Source organism: Capricornis sumatraensis, chromosome 3, assembly GCF_032405125.1.
Source record: "Capricornis sumatraensis isolate serow.1 chromosome 3, serow.2, whole genome shotgun sequence".
NCBI lineage: Eukaryota > Metazoa > Chordata > Mammalia > Artiodactyla > Bovidae > Capricornis > Capricornis sumatraensis.
The window spans coordinates 139,915,198-139,931,936 of NC_091071.1; the positions used below are offsets into that span (position 1 = coordinate 139,915,198).

General features: G+C 42.7%; 1 protein-coding gene across 2 annotated transcripts in view; it reads right to left on the reverse strand.

Moving 5' to 3' along the window:
• Positions 1-16,377, reverse strand: part of KLF7 (KLF transcription factor 7) — a 97,560-nt gene extending 81,183 nt beyond the window's left edge. For both annotated transcript variants that reach the window (XM_068968821.1, XM_068968819.1), the window contains exons 1-2: positions 16,292-16,377; positions 15,839-16,078 (exon numbers count right to left, since the gene is read on the reverse strand). In XM_068968821.1, coding sequence (XP_068824922.1) covers positions 15,839-15,940 — 102 coding nt within the window. In that variant the 5' untranslated portion in view covers positions 15,941-16,078; positions 16,292-16,377. The remainder of the gene's footprint in view (positions 1-15,838; positions 16,079-16,291) is intronic.
• Between the last annotated feature and the right edge of the window lie 362 nt (positions 16,378-16,739).

Here is a 16,739-nt window from a genome sequence, read left to right on the forward strand (position 1 = left end):
TGCTCAGAACACTGAATAGAAATCATAAGGAAGAAGAAAGTCAACAGAGAGTGTTAGTTTAAGTCTGAAACTAAAGCCTCCGCTACCACAGAATAGAAAACAAAAACATATGTAGCATATGATAGTTTACAAAGCACTTTCACAGCCATGTATCATTTGATTTTAATAATCCTATTATTATAAACCCCACACTGCAGACGGGAAAATGCAGTTTAGCGACTTGCCCTGGTTTATATTTACAAAGTCAGGACTAAATTCCAGTTTTCTGACTCCAAGTCCCTTGAATTCTCTACCACATCAGTGCTCTTCATATTTCATTTCATCCCCCGTTCATACATTTTTACCAAATCAGCTTTCCATCTGTATAATCATTTCCCTATTATTTAAAACTGCCTCATGAAGGCACTGAATCTTGTAACAATCTATTAACAGAAAAGTGTCTGAAAAAGTATACGTGTGTATGTGTGTATATGTATCTGAACCGCTTTGCTGTACACCTGAAACTAACACCACATTGTAAACCAGCTATACTACAGTAAAAATTTAAGGCTGAATATATTTTAAAATACTTTTCCTATAAATGATCATCAATAAAAAATAACCATAAAATTAAAAACAATATAACCAAAATGATAATTTTAACTTATAGCTGGACATTTGACTGTCAAAAACTCTGGGTTTGGTTTCTGTTTTCTCTTCATTAAAACGAAAGAAAGGAAGAAAAATGAAAAAAAAGGATGGAATAAAGAGAGGGCAGGATGGAGGACAGGACAGAGAAGGAGGAGGAAGAGAAGGAAAAGATTATCAAGCCTTAAGGACACAAAGCTGAGACTTTCTCCTGGAGTTAGTCAGAAGGACTGAAAGAAAACTGAAAGGGGAATAATAATAAGGCCTCCCAAGGTGATTTTGTTATTTAACACTGTGCTCCTGAGCCCACAGAGGGTAGCTCATCCTTTGAGAAGCACTGCCTTGAGCCATGCTTCCCCATGCATTAAGTTAACATGGGAAGACATCTGAAATATTGAAATGGGATAAGTTAGGAGTTTGGGATTAATATATACAAACTACTATATATAAAATAGATAACCAACAAGAACCTACTATATAGCACAGGAAACTATACTCAGTATCATATAACAATCTATAATGGAAAAGTGTCTGAAAATATATATGCATGTATATATATCTGAACCACTTTGCTATACATGTGAAACTAATACCAAATTGTAAATCAACTATACTACAATAAAAATTTTAAAATAAAGTATTTCAAGTAAAGCAAATTACTTGAAGGTCCAATACTGGCTTGGACTTAAATAATGCTCTCTAAAGCTCAGGCTCTACAGCAAACTCCGGGAGATAGTGGAGGACAGGGAAGCCTGGTGTGCTGCAGTTCACGGGGTCGCAAAGAGTCAGACACGACTTTGCGACTGAAACAACAGAGCTCAGGCAGGTTATCTGCAAATCAAGGAGAAAGAAAAGAGATTGCGATGAGATGTCTAATAGTCCTCAGATTCTAATATTTGTAAAATCTTAAACTCTTTGAATAGGGTGCATAAAAAAAGAGCTCATGAATGCAGAAACAAGAGGGAAGGACACATCTTGGAGAGGAAGACAAACGATTTGCATTCTGCTTCTCTTTCACAGAAGAACTGTGCAAGGACATTTGAGGGCCACATAAGGTCTGCCTGCTTTTTTCTTCTTGCTTTTATTTTCTACCTTTCTTTCTTCCTTTCTAAAGATACTTTCCAGAAATATTTTAATAGCTGTCAATTCACATAGTAAGATAAACAACTGTTTAGTTTTTAAAAATTAATAAATACATATGCTAACAAGATAATGACGCTGGACTTTTACTTAACACTCAGAGTTTTTTAAAAAGAAAAAGTAATTGGAGATTGTAGCAAAGGAGGTATATCCAGCATCAAGTAATTCAATGGAATGACTGGCTTTTTTAACAGGAAAAGAATGACTTGAAAATCACCAGCCGGTCAACCTAAATGATATCCTTAGTAATATCAGGGAGCCAATACAAAAGAATAAATTTTTTTAAACGCCTCTAATGTAGAATAGCATCCTGAAAGCATTAGAAAATGAAGGCCAAGTGCCTTGCTGGCAGTATTTGAGTGCCAAGGGCAAAAAAAAAAAAAAAAAAAAAGCCAATTACTTGCTTCTCAGGAAAGTACTTTATTATAATACCCTAGAGTTCTTCACACAAAAAGCATCACTTCCTCAGTGAAACAAGTCACATAAAATCCACTTCCACAAAAAATTAGCAGTTAAAGCAGATGATGGGGTTCTTCTATACAACATGCTTCTATATCAAGACTATGAAACCTCAGCAATGGATAACACGTTTTTCTTCCACAAAAAGGACTTTTCCCCACCTCTGATCAGTTGTGTCTCATGAGTGACAAAAGAAACCCAGACAATGGCAGTCATTTGTTAATGAGGGTTGTATGACCAGAAGAACTTTTTTTCTTGGTATTGTCTCACTTCACTCCTATTTCCACCAAGAAGAGGCTGCAAGCTCAGGAAACTTAAGAGTCAGTTTCCAAATTGGAAAATGTTGCAAATACCAATAAGGAATAAACATGCTAGGCAGCAACTGCTCAGCCCAGGCGGGGAGAGGGGTAAACCAGATGGTCTTTTCCAACCCAGATTTCGATGATCTACAACAGAACCTGGATGACTCGGAGAAATTGAGATGCAATTTGGAATCTGCTTTATAAAACAGAATCCCAAACAAAGACATTCAACAAGGCAGAGAAGTCTAAAAAGGAATGAAAATGGATTCCGGGTAAGAACAGAAATCAAGCCAGCTTGAGACTCATGAGGAAATAAAGGCTGTCCCCCAAATCACAGCATTTTTGGAGGGGAAAGTGACTTAGAGAGCTGACAGTCTGGGGGTCACAAACTCAAATGCATGCTCACCTGGCTAGAGATCAGAAACAAAGCAAGGTAGAAATAGTGGAGACAAGGTTAATTGAAGATTGTATGATGTGTCTGAAAGCATGCCAATTAAAAAGAAAACTGAAATAGGTATGCTGGCCAAATAAAACAGCTCTTGAAGCCAGTTTAGCCTAGGAGCTTCCTGTTTGTATCTGATCATCTGACTGCTCCTAACTCTACCCTACTGTCTACACATGAGGAAACTGAGGACCAGAGAACTCATATCATTTGATGATAAGCATGCAATAGTGTTTGCATGTAGTAGAGCCAAAATGCTAGGATTATATTACACACCGAGATGATGTTAAATGGAAAAAAATGAAATGACATTAAGGCAAAAATCCTGCATGCCTTTAGGTCAGGTGTACTAAGTCACATAGTTTATTTTTTCAGAGGCCAAATTATATTATCATCTAGTTAAAACATAAAGCTACTGAGCATTGGGGGAAGATGTATGCAAGGAGAGGTGTGCAAAGAAACAAAACAAAAATCCTAAGTAGTCAGAGTCAGATATTCAGTTTTTCAAACACCAGTGTTAAGTCCATAATTATCTTTGTCACAACAGTCCTGAGTAAGATGGCAAGTGGAGTTCCTGACTTCTATTTTCCAGGCAGTAAAAACGAGGGACATAGACCCCTCACAGTTTTATTTTTAATGGATTCTTTAAAGTTATATGCTCAAGGTTCCTTCTAGATACTCCTCAAAAAGCAAGGTAAGAAAAATCCTTTCCATTCTTGGTATTGGGGAATGTACATTTTTTAAAAATTGGGTAAGCTTAAGACTCTTTAAAAAAAAAAAAGTGAAATTCCAAGGGAAAAAATTTCATTGAGATATATTAAGTGGTGTGAAATCTCCCTAGGAAATTCATGAAGTCCAGAGAAGGATGACGAGATCCTCCCATGGGGCAGCTAGAAGCAAATGAGACAAAGAACTAGAAATTTTCTTTCTGGGAGCCCCCCCTTCTGTCAGCCAATGGGACTTTCCTTCCCTGGTTTCTGTGTGTCTAAGAAACACACAAACACACACTCCTCAGGAGGAGGAGATGTAGTCTGTACACACAGCTGGCATCTCTGACATAAATCTCTCCATAGGTACTGGGCTAAACCTTCAATATGAGGAAATAATCTTCAAGTTTTATAGCAGCATATGCATGATTCTTCCCCCTCCCGCATAAAACTCCCAACATGAACAACCACATCAAATTATTGCTTTTCAGAGGCCAATTCAAAAACACCCACTTTATCACAGAAAGAATATTCCTTGTGTATGTGAGTGCTTCTATTATGTCTTATTTGAAGGGGGAAAATGAAATAAAAATCCTATCGGAGATATTTATAGATCTCATAAAACCTGATTCACTCTCATAAGCTGCTGTAAGCTCAGTCATCAGGTAAGGCAGAAAAGGCAGGTATAGTAACCGGCACTGTATTACAGTATATGTGCCTAATTCTGACTCACAAAGAAAAATATCCACATGCTGGAGAAACAGGAAAAGTCCTAAGTAAGACTGGAAAGAGAGGGAATGAGTTGGACATGGGCGTGAGCAAGCCAAGCAAATTCCAACAGTATCAAAGGAGGCTGAGTTTTGGGGGGCAGTGGATATTGCAAATGTTTCCCCACTACTAAGCACAAGTGATTTCATGAAAGCTGCTCTGGTGGGATGGATAAAGGAAATACCATGCCTTTCCATCATTCACCTTCTCTTAGACACTCGAGATGACTAAGGCCTTAGAGAAACCAGTGATACTATTTAGAAAAAGAGCACTGTTTTCAGTGGAAGGAAGGATGGTTGAAAATGGGAAAAGAATATGTTGAGTGGATCCTATGTGCCAGACACTGGGCCAGAGAGCCAACATGCCTGCCCTTACTGAGGCATTACTGTCTCCATTCCACCCACGACAGAATAGACTCAGAGATGCTGGGTGACTTTCTCAAGGCTCCAGCTCTGCCTGATTTCAACACCTCATGTAATTTGACTAATACAAACGCTATGACCTTAAGAAACCCTAGCACAAGTGTTAGTCACTCAGTCATGTCCAACTCTTTGCGACCCCATGGACTGTGGCCCACCAGGTTCCTCTGTCAATGGGATTCTCCAAGCAAGAATACTGGAATGGAGAAAACCAAGTCCCAGAAAGAAGATAGGCCAGAAAGCCTTCAAATCCATACAGCCCCATTGAGTCCCAAGCCATGACTTTTGGTTTCAGCCTTGGTGTCTCCTTCCTAACTAGGATTCAGTATAAATGTAGAAATTCAGATTCCTGAGCATACTGCCTGGGCTCATTCTGAGCCCAATCTGGCTCAACCAGACTTTCAAGTTGTGTGACTTTAGGCAAGTCATTTAATAACTCTCACCTCAATGTATCCATCTGTAAAAGGAGGATTAAGCAGAAAATGTATCTCACAGGGTTCATGTGAGGGTTAAATGAAATGATGTATATAACGTGCTCAAATGAGATCATCTCTAGGAAGTATCTGATATCTATTAGATATTATTCCTGGAGGAGGGCATGGCAACCCACTCCAGTATTCTTGCCTGGAGAATCCCATGGACAGAGGAGGCTGGTGGGCTACAGTCCACAGGGTCACAAAGAGTCAGACACGAGTGAAGCAACTTAGCACAGGTATTATTACGATGCTTGTTATGGTGATAGACAGAATGGCCAACTTGAAAGAAGGAAGAGGAAAGAATGTTCCACCAAGGGTTTTGCAACTCATCTGCTTTGCAGCCACATGAAGACAACTTGCTTCATCTTCCTCTGCCCCATTTTTCTCACCTCTGAATGGGAAATTCTGTAATATCTGCGTGTTCCTTAGTTACAGAAAGAATGTGCCAGTGACAAGAGATCCTGATCAAAACACCCTGAGTCCTTGAGAACAAAAGTTCAATACAGATGTCTGTTAGACTCTTACAAGGCAACATGAACATCCCCATCACAGAGGAAACCATCTCTTGGTCCATACTAAAGAAAGAGAGAAGCTTAATACAGGGAGGTAAATGCACAGGGGAGGGTGGGGTCATTTTGGATGCAGAAGGCAAAGCCAAAGACTCAGTGTGACACTGAGCAGCATCTCAGGGAGCTCACAGGAGAATCAGCTCTGCACAGGGGGCTCCTCGCAGATGACATCCTTCACCTCTTAGACAGGAGCTGTGCTCTATGAACAGGGTCTACAGTGGCCCTATGAACAAACACTAAGAGCTCAAAAGGGAGGGATGGGGCCATCTATTTCCACTCCTTTGTATGCCAAGCAAATCTGCCGCCTCTCCAAAAATAAGAGCCAGCACTGTGACCAGGCCATTGAATTCCCGCAACCTGAGCTCTGGAAGGTGAGCATGAACGCAGGGTCAGGAGCAGGCAGGCACTCCCTTGCCGAGCGATTGCTCCACAGCTAATTGCCGTTTTCACAGCTGGGTTGAGCTTTCCAAAAGATATCCTTCAACCCTGAGCTCTGAGCTCCTCTCCTGATGTTCTCTCTTGCCAACCATACCCCCATCAAAGACAGTTTATAGATGAAAGGATGCAGCTACAGTACATACATTTTTGCAAACATCACAGTTTGAAATCGAGGCCTTTCTAAGGTTTCTTTGTGAAAATCACCACATGCCCACAGTCATTACCACAAGAGCTAAAGCCTTCTATGGACGAGGAGGCGGCCTCCTTGCCTGAATGTCCTCAGTGGCAATTTTTCTACAGTTTATTTTTGCTCCTCTTACTAGAAACATGGGTCCTTTGAAATTCTTTATAAACAGAGTCTACTTGCAAACAGTGAGGTCAGGAAGAAATCTGTTGAACTGCTACCTAATACCTATCTGGCATCATCCAACAGATGTTCATGCATGCATCCATCCCTTTAAAACCACAGAGCGGGCTGAGGTAAGTGGAAAATCATGGTCGAGAGCCTGCCGAGAATGAATTATTTGAAGCACGGCACGGCTGGAGTTTAGTGCCCACCACCACAAAAGTACCAGAAATGGAATTTGACCAGGTTAAGCAAACCTCTAGTGGGTCAGAGGAAATGTAAGCTAAATGAGACTGTACTCAACACTTTAGGGTAAAGGAAAGCAAAACAAGAAAGATCAAACAACACTTGGACAGTTGCTATTAACCAAGGAGCTGGATGAAGTATACCCACCACTACCCTGCTTTACTATAAACCTCTTTTACACTTAGCTTCCAAGTTATACAAGAAATAAAATATTTCCATATAAAGAGTAGCCAACTACTACTCTGATATATCTGATATTAACCTTCCATAGATTAAGAGCTCAAAGCCTTGGCTGCATATTGGGATCACCCAGAAGATTATACACAAAAAACAAAAAACACTGATGTCTGGGTTCCACCCAAAGGAATACTGATATAATTGGTCTGGGGTACAACCACAGTTGTGAATCATTACTGCACACATAGTCAAATCTTAAGTCACAGTCATATCTTAAGTCCTAAATATCCACTGATTGTCTACCATGTACATGGCTTTCTAAGAACCTCAAGGGTTATGTATTAAGTTTATTCTCAGAATTATAACCAAGGCATGGACTTTGCTCCAAATCATACAACCTACCTGGAAAAACAGGGTAATGGGGAAAAAAGAAAAACTATATTACAGGACAAAACTGAAAAGCATCACGAGGAAGTAGAAAGTTCTACACAAGAGTGTAGAAATAGTAGCAATTACTGTTGGCAAAGGGAATGTGAGGGAGTTTCCTGGACGATGTGGCAACCATCTGAAAGTCAAAGGATGGGTAGAATTTGGACAAAGAGACTCACGAGGGAAAAGGAAAAAGAAGGGAGAAGTCTGAAGGAAATGACATAAATGAAGACAGAAGCAGAAAAAGTACAATCATTCAATTTGTAGGGCAGCGCACATGGTAACAAGGGGGGAAACTTGTGACTACTACCTAGACTCAGTCCAGGAACACTGTGACTCTTAGAAGTTTGGCTTCATCATATGCAAAAGAGGGAAACACCTACAATCAGAAACAGGGTGATTGAGGTAGTAAGTCAATCCAGGCAAGGTAGCCAGGCTGCCCTGGGGCAATGGCAGAACAGGAAGAAAGGAGACCAGGTGCAGTACGGTAAGAACCAAGTCAAGGGGGTTTTTCAACCGATTACAGTCAAGGGAAAGAGAGGAGCCAAAGATGCTAGAACCTTCAAACCTGGATCCCATAAGAAAGGCGATTAGTAAAAGAAACAGGGAAGCCAGGAAAAGGAGGACAGACTGGATGAGCTCACACTTCGGGGCATATTCAGCTGAGGTCATAACGGGACAATCCCAAAAGTCTTTAGCGTCAGCCCCCATGTTTCCAGTTCCAAACTGTGAGCCTGAACTCAGGAAGATATCGGAGCTGGACATGTAGATTACGGCTTTGACGACATAAAGAAGTCTCCATTTGGGAAGCAAACTTCAGTTTCTAAGATCTTAGAGGTGAAGCCAGTCTGTGAGACAAGTTCCAACAGAGAATTTTCACCATCATCAGTACCAGAGATTGGGTGGAGAAGGGCCAAAAGTTGCTGGGAAGTAGAGTGAAGAGCACTCCGAGTTTCCTTTCCTCGCTAGAGTCACTCAAAATTAGGCCAGCACAATCCTTCCAGCCCCACAGGACTTTTTAAAAAAACACACAGAAGTTGACTCTCTTCCCAACTGCTTATCACAATGTGCAATATTTTTTTGTTTAAATTTGTAAACCATTACAACTTCACTGCCCATCCAACCCTCTCAAGAAATCTTAAAACACTTCAGAAAAGCTTTTCCTGAATTGGCACATGATAACTGCTACAGTTTCACGCAGTCTCTTAGTTGGCAAGTTGTCAGAGACAAAGCATTTCGCCATTTCACACTTGACGCTTTCCACATGAAACCCCAGTTCCACCATCCATCCAGCTCCCTACCACATCCATCTCAATGCACCTCCTTACTCTCACTCCATTTGTTATCATTTAAGTGACAGCACTTTTTTTCATAGGGCTGGAGTTGTAATTGGGGCTTTTGTTTTGTCTTTTTAGTACAGCGTACACTTTCCAGGTTACCACACATTATTAAAAGTGGGAAAGGGATAAAATGACACACATAAGCTTTCTCCAAGATATCAATAGCTTGGTTTAGGGCCCAGACAATCCCCAAATTCCATGTACAAGTGCTGTTCAAAGTAAAAACGGGATTTTCTTGCCTCCTTTTAAGGGGAAACAGGGAAAGAAAGAGGAGGAAAGATGAGAACTCACTCAAAATATATTCAGAACAACATGATGAAAAGCAAGCAAATGGATCATGTGGACATCTGAAAGAGTCTGGGGCCTAGGACCGCCATCCATGTTAACAACAGCTGGGGGACCTTGGAAGGTTCAGTGCTTCATCTGGCTTCAACAATCACTTGATCCTAGCCTAGTGTTTTAAAGAAACCAAGAGTCTTTCAGGATTTCAAATTCTAAGATTATCTGCATCTAGCTTTGGTAACAGGCCTGGGGCCTGACTTTCAATATGACCCTTAGGAAATGTCAATAAACCCATATTCAGAAATAGATATTGCATACGGCTCTACATTAATTATTTTAATTACCTATAATCATTTCCGAATGACACAGACACGGATGCTGTTTCCTGGCCATTACGGACATGTGTATTTACACTGTCTACTCATCTGCCAAAGGGCCACCGGCCCCATTACCCCATTAGCTAAAACAAAAGCACAACAGAACTTAGTAAATCTCAAGTATGTTCTATAAACAAGATTTTAACAAGCTGAGGCTATATAGAGAGGAATGGGTCAGTACTCAAATTCAGGACTTACTTTTAAAATCTCTCTTTTTGACAATGGTGTTCTAACAGTGCATTACTTCATTTTGAACATGCTCACTCTCCCCTACTGGAGTCAAGCTCATACAGGGCAGAGCCTATAGCCAATTCAAATTCACATCACCCAAACAGTATTTTGCACATAACCAAAGGAATGAAGTACTGACTGTGAAATATTTTCCATATTTTCTTATAAATAGAGAAAAGCCCACAAGGTGTGACTGAGTGCCTCGACCAGCTCAGTCAGCAGTGTGAATCACTATGAAATCATAAGTCACTCCCATGTCAAGCAGGCTGATCCTAGATGGATCTCGAAGCTGCTGCTGACCCTCAGCTGTCCCTCTGTATGTCACGCACGTGGTGGATGGGGACAGCTGGAAGCTGCTCTAATGGAGAGTGCAGCAGACACAATACACTCAGCAGGACCAAGTTCTCAGGGTCACAACAAAATACCAAGTGAGGAAAACAAAAAGGTACCAAGGCAGGAGAAATGCTTCTCCAAATTAGCAGCAGAAAACAAAAGTGAAAGAACAAGAAGGGAGAGGAACAGGATGATGACCAATTTTAGGTAAAAACCTGTCCTAGTAATGCAGGACCTGATTTGGGGAACACTTAAAATTGAATGAGGAGAGTTTCTCCTGTGGGTGTGTGATGTTGTAAAATAAGCACACAATGTGTCTGGGCAGAGGAGTATTTCTTAACCTGCAGGTGTTGCACATAACATTAATGATTAGCCGCTGTATCTTGTTCCACTGACTTTAACACCTTTAGTGCTTGTAGAGCTTCCTAATCACTGTTCTTGGTAAGATCTGGCCATCTGGGTTAAAATATTTCTACCTGTTCATGCAAAGAAAGCACTCAGCTCATCTAGGAAAACAAAGGGGTTTATTTGTAGAGAGATAGATCTCCACCCCTCACCCTTCTGGCACTGCTCAGGTTACGTTGGGGAGCTGTCCTAAACTTTCAGCAAATCTCTGTCCCAACATACAGGCTAACTGATAGACTGAGTGTACCGGAATCACCGAGGCATTCTCTGCATTTGCCAATCATGGAGGCCAGCAAAGGTGACTGAAAACTCCTGGTGTGCTACTGCCAAACTGCAGAGATAGGGGGTGTCTGCCACCCCATGTGGCCAGCTACCCTATCAACATGAGTCATTTGGGGCTGGCTGGAGGAAACTGCCTTCCCTCCCCAGTAAGCATAGGCTGATTAAAGAACTCTGCATTGCCTTCTTGAACGCACAAAGTTAAAATGCGGGAATTCTCTGATGGGAGAAGAATCTGAAGATTTATAAGAGAATGGCAACTAAAAGCGCCATTAGGACCCTCTCTAAACTATTCCCATTTAAGTGGAGAGGCAAATAGCCCCCACTAGCATTTATATTTAGAATGGGCTGAGAGAGAGGAAGAGCGCATTTTGAACACTGAAGGTCTCTGACATACCCATACATAAATCATTTCAGGGTGAGGTGTCACAGTGCATCTTCTGCTCTGCCCTTTAAATGGATTGGACCCCAACATCACATTCTCCTCAGGGTAGGGAGTGGGGGTGGGAGTTACATGGAGAACAAAGAAGTCACCACTTCCTTTACCCCCTCTCCCGCAACTAAAGACAGATGTAGTAAAAAAAAAAAAAAAATCTGCATTGTAACATTCATTCACTTTAAAATACCAAACTGAAACAGGTAGACTTAATGATCATGTTTGAGAGACCCTAAATCTACAGAGAGATGTATCTATTCAGAAGAACATGGAAATGATCTGTTAAAGAAAGGCTAAGTGTGTGATTGATGGCATTCACACGTGCTTTCATTTGCAAAGCTACATTTATTTAGTGACTGCATCCTTATAAAGGAAATCTGGGTAACAGAGGCAGTTCCAATTTTTTTTTTTTTCATCTGCCAAGTCACTGTTTCAAATTTTTAAAAAAATAGGCTTATGGTAACTAAAGAACGCACAAATCACACACAATAAATAAATAAATTAATTAAAAGCCAGCTATTTTATCCTTTCAGTGTGGTTAGCAAGGCTCCTTTGTGTCTACAAATTTCCCTGGGTGGTGCTGTTGCCAAGAAATTCTAATTCACGACAAGGTTTTCTGCAAACTGGGGACAGAGGCGAACCTGCGGGTGCAGGGACCCTACAGTTTGCTTTGTCTTTCTGGCTGAGACAGCACCTGGCTGCTTGGGCCTGTAGAAGGCAGTGTGAAGGCACGATCCCTGTGTAGGAGAAGCAATGTAGCTCACAGACCAAATCCTATCCCTCGCACCATGAGGCTGTTCTTGGAAGGCAACCATTTTTGTAGGTTGTCCCCTAGAGATGCTTCATACCAAAGGCCCTTGTAAAAAGTGGTTCAGGGTGCCTGTCACCAAGATGAAATTGCAGTGTTATGGGGACGCTGCAGTTCTTACAGTAGCCAAGTATGCCATTAGTTTAAAACAATAGGGGAGTGGGGGAGGAGGGAGGAATGTTCTATGATTTATTTATTTGTTTCCAGTAGCAGTGGAAAATTTTCTCTGAGCACAAGGGAGGCCTGAAACTGACCCCATCTGCCAATTATGAATCAGCATTAACAACAAACATAATTCCATAAGAGTTTTCCAGTAAACACACCATGCTCCTCAATGGCATAAAGCAAGGCTAAGTGTAAATAAGACTTAGAACATCATTACTTGACCTGTACTCATGAAACAGCAGTCTAGGTGTGAAGAATATATCAAAATTCTTAAAATGCTTGTAGCTTCCCAAAGAAAAATAACCATCAATATTGTATTAAATCCTTCTTCATCTTCCAAATCAGCACCGCATCCAGAAAAACCATGATTTCTGATGGCGACAAAACTCATGAATGGGTCCCCTATTATCCATCAAGTGGTACCCTATACACTGCGCTAGCTTCTGTCCTACCTTTGACTTTTTTCTACTTTTGCTCAGACAGCTCTTGGAAAATCTCCTGCAAGTTTCCGAAGGGCTTAAGGCTGGTGGCCTTAGGAGTTGTGCGTCAGCTGAATTCCATAAAATAATAGACCACATAAGCACAGCGTAATTTACAGTTATATGACAGGCAGGGATGATGTTACTTGAGCCAAGTGCTTAAATATGCAGTCAGAGCCCAGGAATGGGGAGCTGTTAATGTAGGATGTCCATCTGGATTTAAAAATTATACCGGCAATGATTTTCAGAGTTGGTGCTGGATGTGGAGAAGACACGATTGTCCCAAAACCCAATGTCAAAATGATGACCCCTGTGACAGGAGATCCATGACAAGCTCACTGACAGTTAAGCAGGACAATTATCTCAGGCAAGAGTTTAAAATAAAACCTCCATCCTTAATTTTCAAATGCACAGATGTTCTTGGGTTTATCATCCAAGCTAGTCTTTCTTAGGAACCAAATCAGATTACTGGAATCTCTGCATTTCGCTCATCTCAAGGTACACTGTTCACTTTCAGGAGTACATCTAATAATTGCTCCTCATTTGACCTCTAAAATCTGATTACCCCAGAGCATCAGGAAACTTCCTCCGGCCTGGGGTTCTTTGTAGCAACCTTCCTGAGCTGATTTGAGCAAAGGAGACTTAAAATTTCACCATCTGATGGTTGATTTGGAACCAACAGTTGCATGTAACCACATTCCCCTCCTTTATACTCTGAAGCGGCACAGGGGAGGGTGTAGGGAGAGAGAGGAAGAGATAGAAGTTAGGGATATGTCACCAGTACGAACTTGGGAGTCACAGCCACCTTTACAGAAAGCATTTGTGATTAAGGAGTCCAGAAAAGAAAGCTCCTTGGAGTAACAGCTCATTTAGGACTGTGTCCTCACAAGTACATTTCAGTATGGACTATGAGCATGCTTCTGAAAGAGCGTGGTAAAGGATCTGAAGGTGAGGGTAACAGGCAGTAGGACAGGATTAAGGCAAGAAATAGGGAAGGAGGTTCAGTGGGCTGAAATTCCTTTGCCCACAGATAGAAACTAAACTAGAGGTCCCTTGAAGGGGGTGAGATGAAGTGAGGAGGAGGGGGGTTGGGAGGTGGAGAGAAAAGAAGAGAAGTCTTCTGAGGAAACAATAGACCTAATACATCCTCTAATTATCAAACCAATGACATTTCCTTATAGATCTAGATGTTCTCATGGATGGTCTAACCAGATCTAGAAAGGCAGGTTTCCTCTGGAGAGGCCTTCCCCCCAAAACAGGCTTTACTACTGTGAAAACTTGAACCAAAACAAAGTTGGGTGATTCATCAGGGGGGAACGTTGTAACAAATAAAGCCAACTTTCTTTCCTCCAAGCCTACTTAACAGTTAGTCACAAACAAGGGCTGCCTAAATCAACAGATTCTCTTCCCTAACCAGTCTAGACTGTTGTTAATAGGCAACCAATTCAACACCAGTGGGCTGACAGTGTGAAATGAAGACTATTTCTGAAAATGAAATTCTGGCAACCTTTTGGTTTAATTAGCATGTGAAATAAAAGGAGGAAAAAGCTCCAGTGAGACCCTTCATGAGGCAGTCTCATCAAGGATGGAAGAAAAGATGCACTGGAGAAATGCCTTATGCTGAAAAAGTGTGCACTGTGTGTGCCTTTAGAGAAAGACAAAGTCAAACACATCTGCCAGCATCCTCAGGCAGGAATGCATGTGTGGACCCACAGACACCAGAGACCAGTATCCAGAGAAACTCCAGCCTGGAAGAATCAGGGGAATAACAGCAATTAGTAACGATGGTCCAGAGGATCACCTCCTTACACCGAAAACCAAACCTCACTCGCTAAAGCAGCGACTGTTACATCCTTAGACTCAAGCCGGCAAATCCCGCTTTGGATCCTGGCAGAGGAAATCCAGCCGTTCATTAGCCTTAACAAGCTGCTGTCAGGAAGCAGAGAAGTTACATGAGCAGCCACACACCAAGCCTCTCGCAGCCCTCCCCAAGGGCAAGCACGTTTCTCCAAGACGGATTGTGAACGTTCACAGTTCCACCATGCAAATCTGAATTGTCTTCTTGGACTTTCCATGATACACATTGTAGAATTTTGAAAGAATACTAAAGCATACTCGTGTCCCTCCACCTTCCCCCCTTCCACCATCTTTCCTGAAGAATGTCCCCTCAGCAGCTCCCAATCCTTACTGAGAAAAACCACTGTTTCTGCAGCAGATCTGGCACTTTCCACTGACCAGCACTTTCTTTATTCCACTTCACAAAGCCCAGTGAACTTGTCACCAGCCCCACTTCCCCCTCCCTGGGACATCTAGCCAACTTGGCATTGGTGCCCTTCAGCATCTTAAGAGTTTCTTAACTAGTCCTCTAAGACAAAGTCAGAGGCATGGAAGCACACACCACCCTTTGTCGGAGGTTGTGCTAAGTGGAGAGGGACACCAAACGAAAGAGGGAAGCAAGGACACACGCAGAGAGTGATCTCTTTCCGTGGATATTGCACTGGGGAAACCTAAAAATGCATGGTCAGCATTAGATAGATATATCTTCCCGTCCTCTTCCAAGATATCCTTGAGTACCTTTTATAACTGGGTTCTTCGTCCTCCTGCCCACCTTCTAATCTTAAAATCAAGTTCCTATTCTTTATTGACACTCTCTAATTACTAGGAAAACACCCCGCTTTGCTCTTACCACCCCCCACCCCCTCGCATCTGACGGCCGTCAGCACCAGTTGAAAGAGATGAACCTGATTTAAGGTACCAAGTAGGTACAGCTAGTGCATGTAGGGACGCGGCAGCTGTCTGCGATGGCTCGTTAAACCCCAAACCACCTTCCCACCCGGCTCCTCCGAACCCCAGAAGTTGGGCAGGTCTCTGCTGGGGGACAGTGAGCCCAACAAAATGTGCACAAGGATGTGTGTTGGTGACTGAAACGCAGGCAGCTCGGACCGGCTGCTCAGCTCTGCACACTATACGGGGTTAGGGGGTGGGTGGAGAGGTAAGCATATGACTGTTTCCGAAAACATTTTCAACAACAAACAGCCAAAAAGGGGGTAAAAAATTAAACAAACAAACAAAAAATTTCAACCCCAAGCCCACACCAACGCAGCCCCTGCGAGTCCGCCGCCACCACACGATTTACACAAGTAATTTAAATCATTCACCTGCTGCCAGGTCTCCTCCAGGGATGGCAAAGCTGAGAAGTAGCCGGTGTCGTGGACAAGTTGTAGCTCCTGGAATATACTATAACTAGCCAACACGTCCATGTTGCTGCTGCCGGGCAAAACGGGAGGAGAAACCCTCCCCCGAACACAGTTGGGTCTGTTTGTTTGTCAGTCTGTCTGGCTCACCCCCCAAGAAGGCAGACATCCAGTGGCCCTTTTGTTTTGTTTTGTTTCAGTCAACTAAAAAGGAAAAAAAAAAAAAAAATCAATGCAGGAGAGAGGGAGAGAGGAGGTGAGAGAGGAGAGACTGAGTGGGGTGGATGGAGAGAAGCATCCAGCGTGTACAGTGCAGACGGCTGCCAGGAAAAGGGGACTTCTCCACGGGAGTAACAATTCCCTTCCAGGGCTCTAATCACTCCAGCTCGTGGATCAGGAAGGGGGATGCAAACTCACTGATACGAAGCTGCCATCTATTTCTGCAGCGCTGTTCGCTCCTAATGCAATCTTTGCTCTTTATTTTGGGAGGTTGCATTTTTTTTTTTTTCTCGCGATCGCTTCTCTCCCCCCCTTTCCTTCCCTCCCCACCCCCCACCCCATCCTTGCTAGTTTGTAGTCTCTCCCCCTCCTCCTCCTTTTCTCCTCCTCCTGCTCTTCCCCCTCCCCAAACTCCCTCCCTCCGCCCCGCTCTCCGCGCAGCCGTGGGATCTCGGAGGAGGGCGTCCATTAGGCCGCGTGTGACCATGTAAGGTAAACAGGGGGCTCATGAAGTCACTCAGGACCAATGGGGAGCGCGGAGCGGGACCTGAGGCGGGGCTCGGCCCTGGCGGCGGGCGCCGATTGGCGAGCTGCGAATCTCCCCGCTGCCTTACAAGGCGGTGCGAGGCGAGCTATTTTTAGAGGG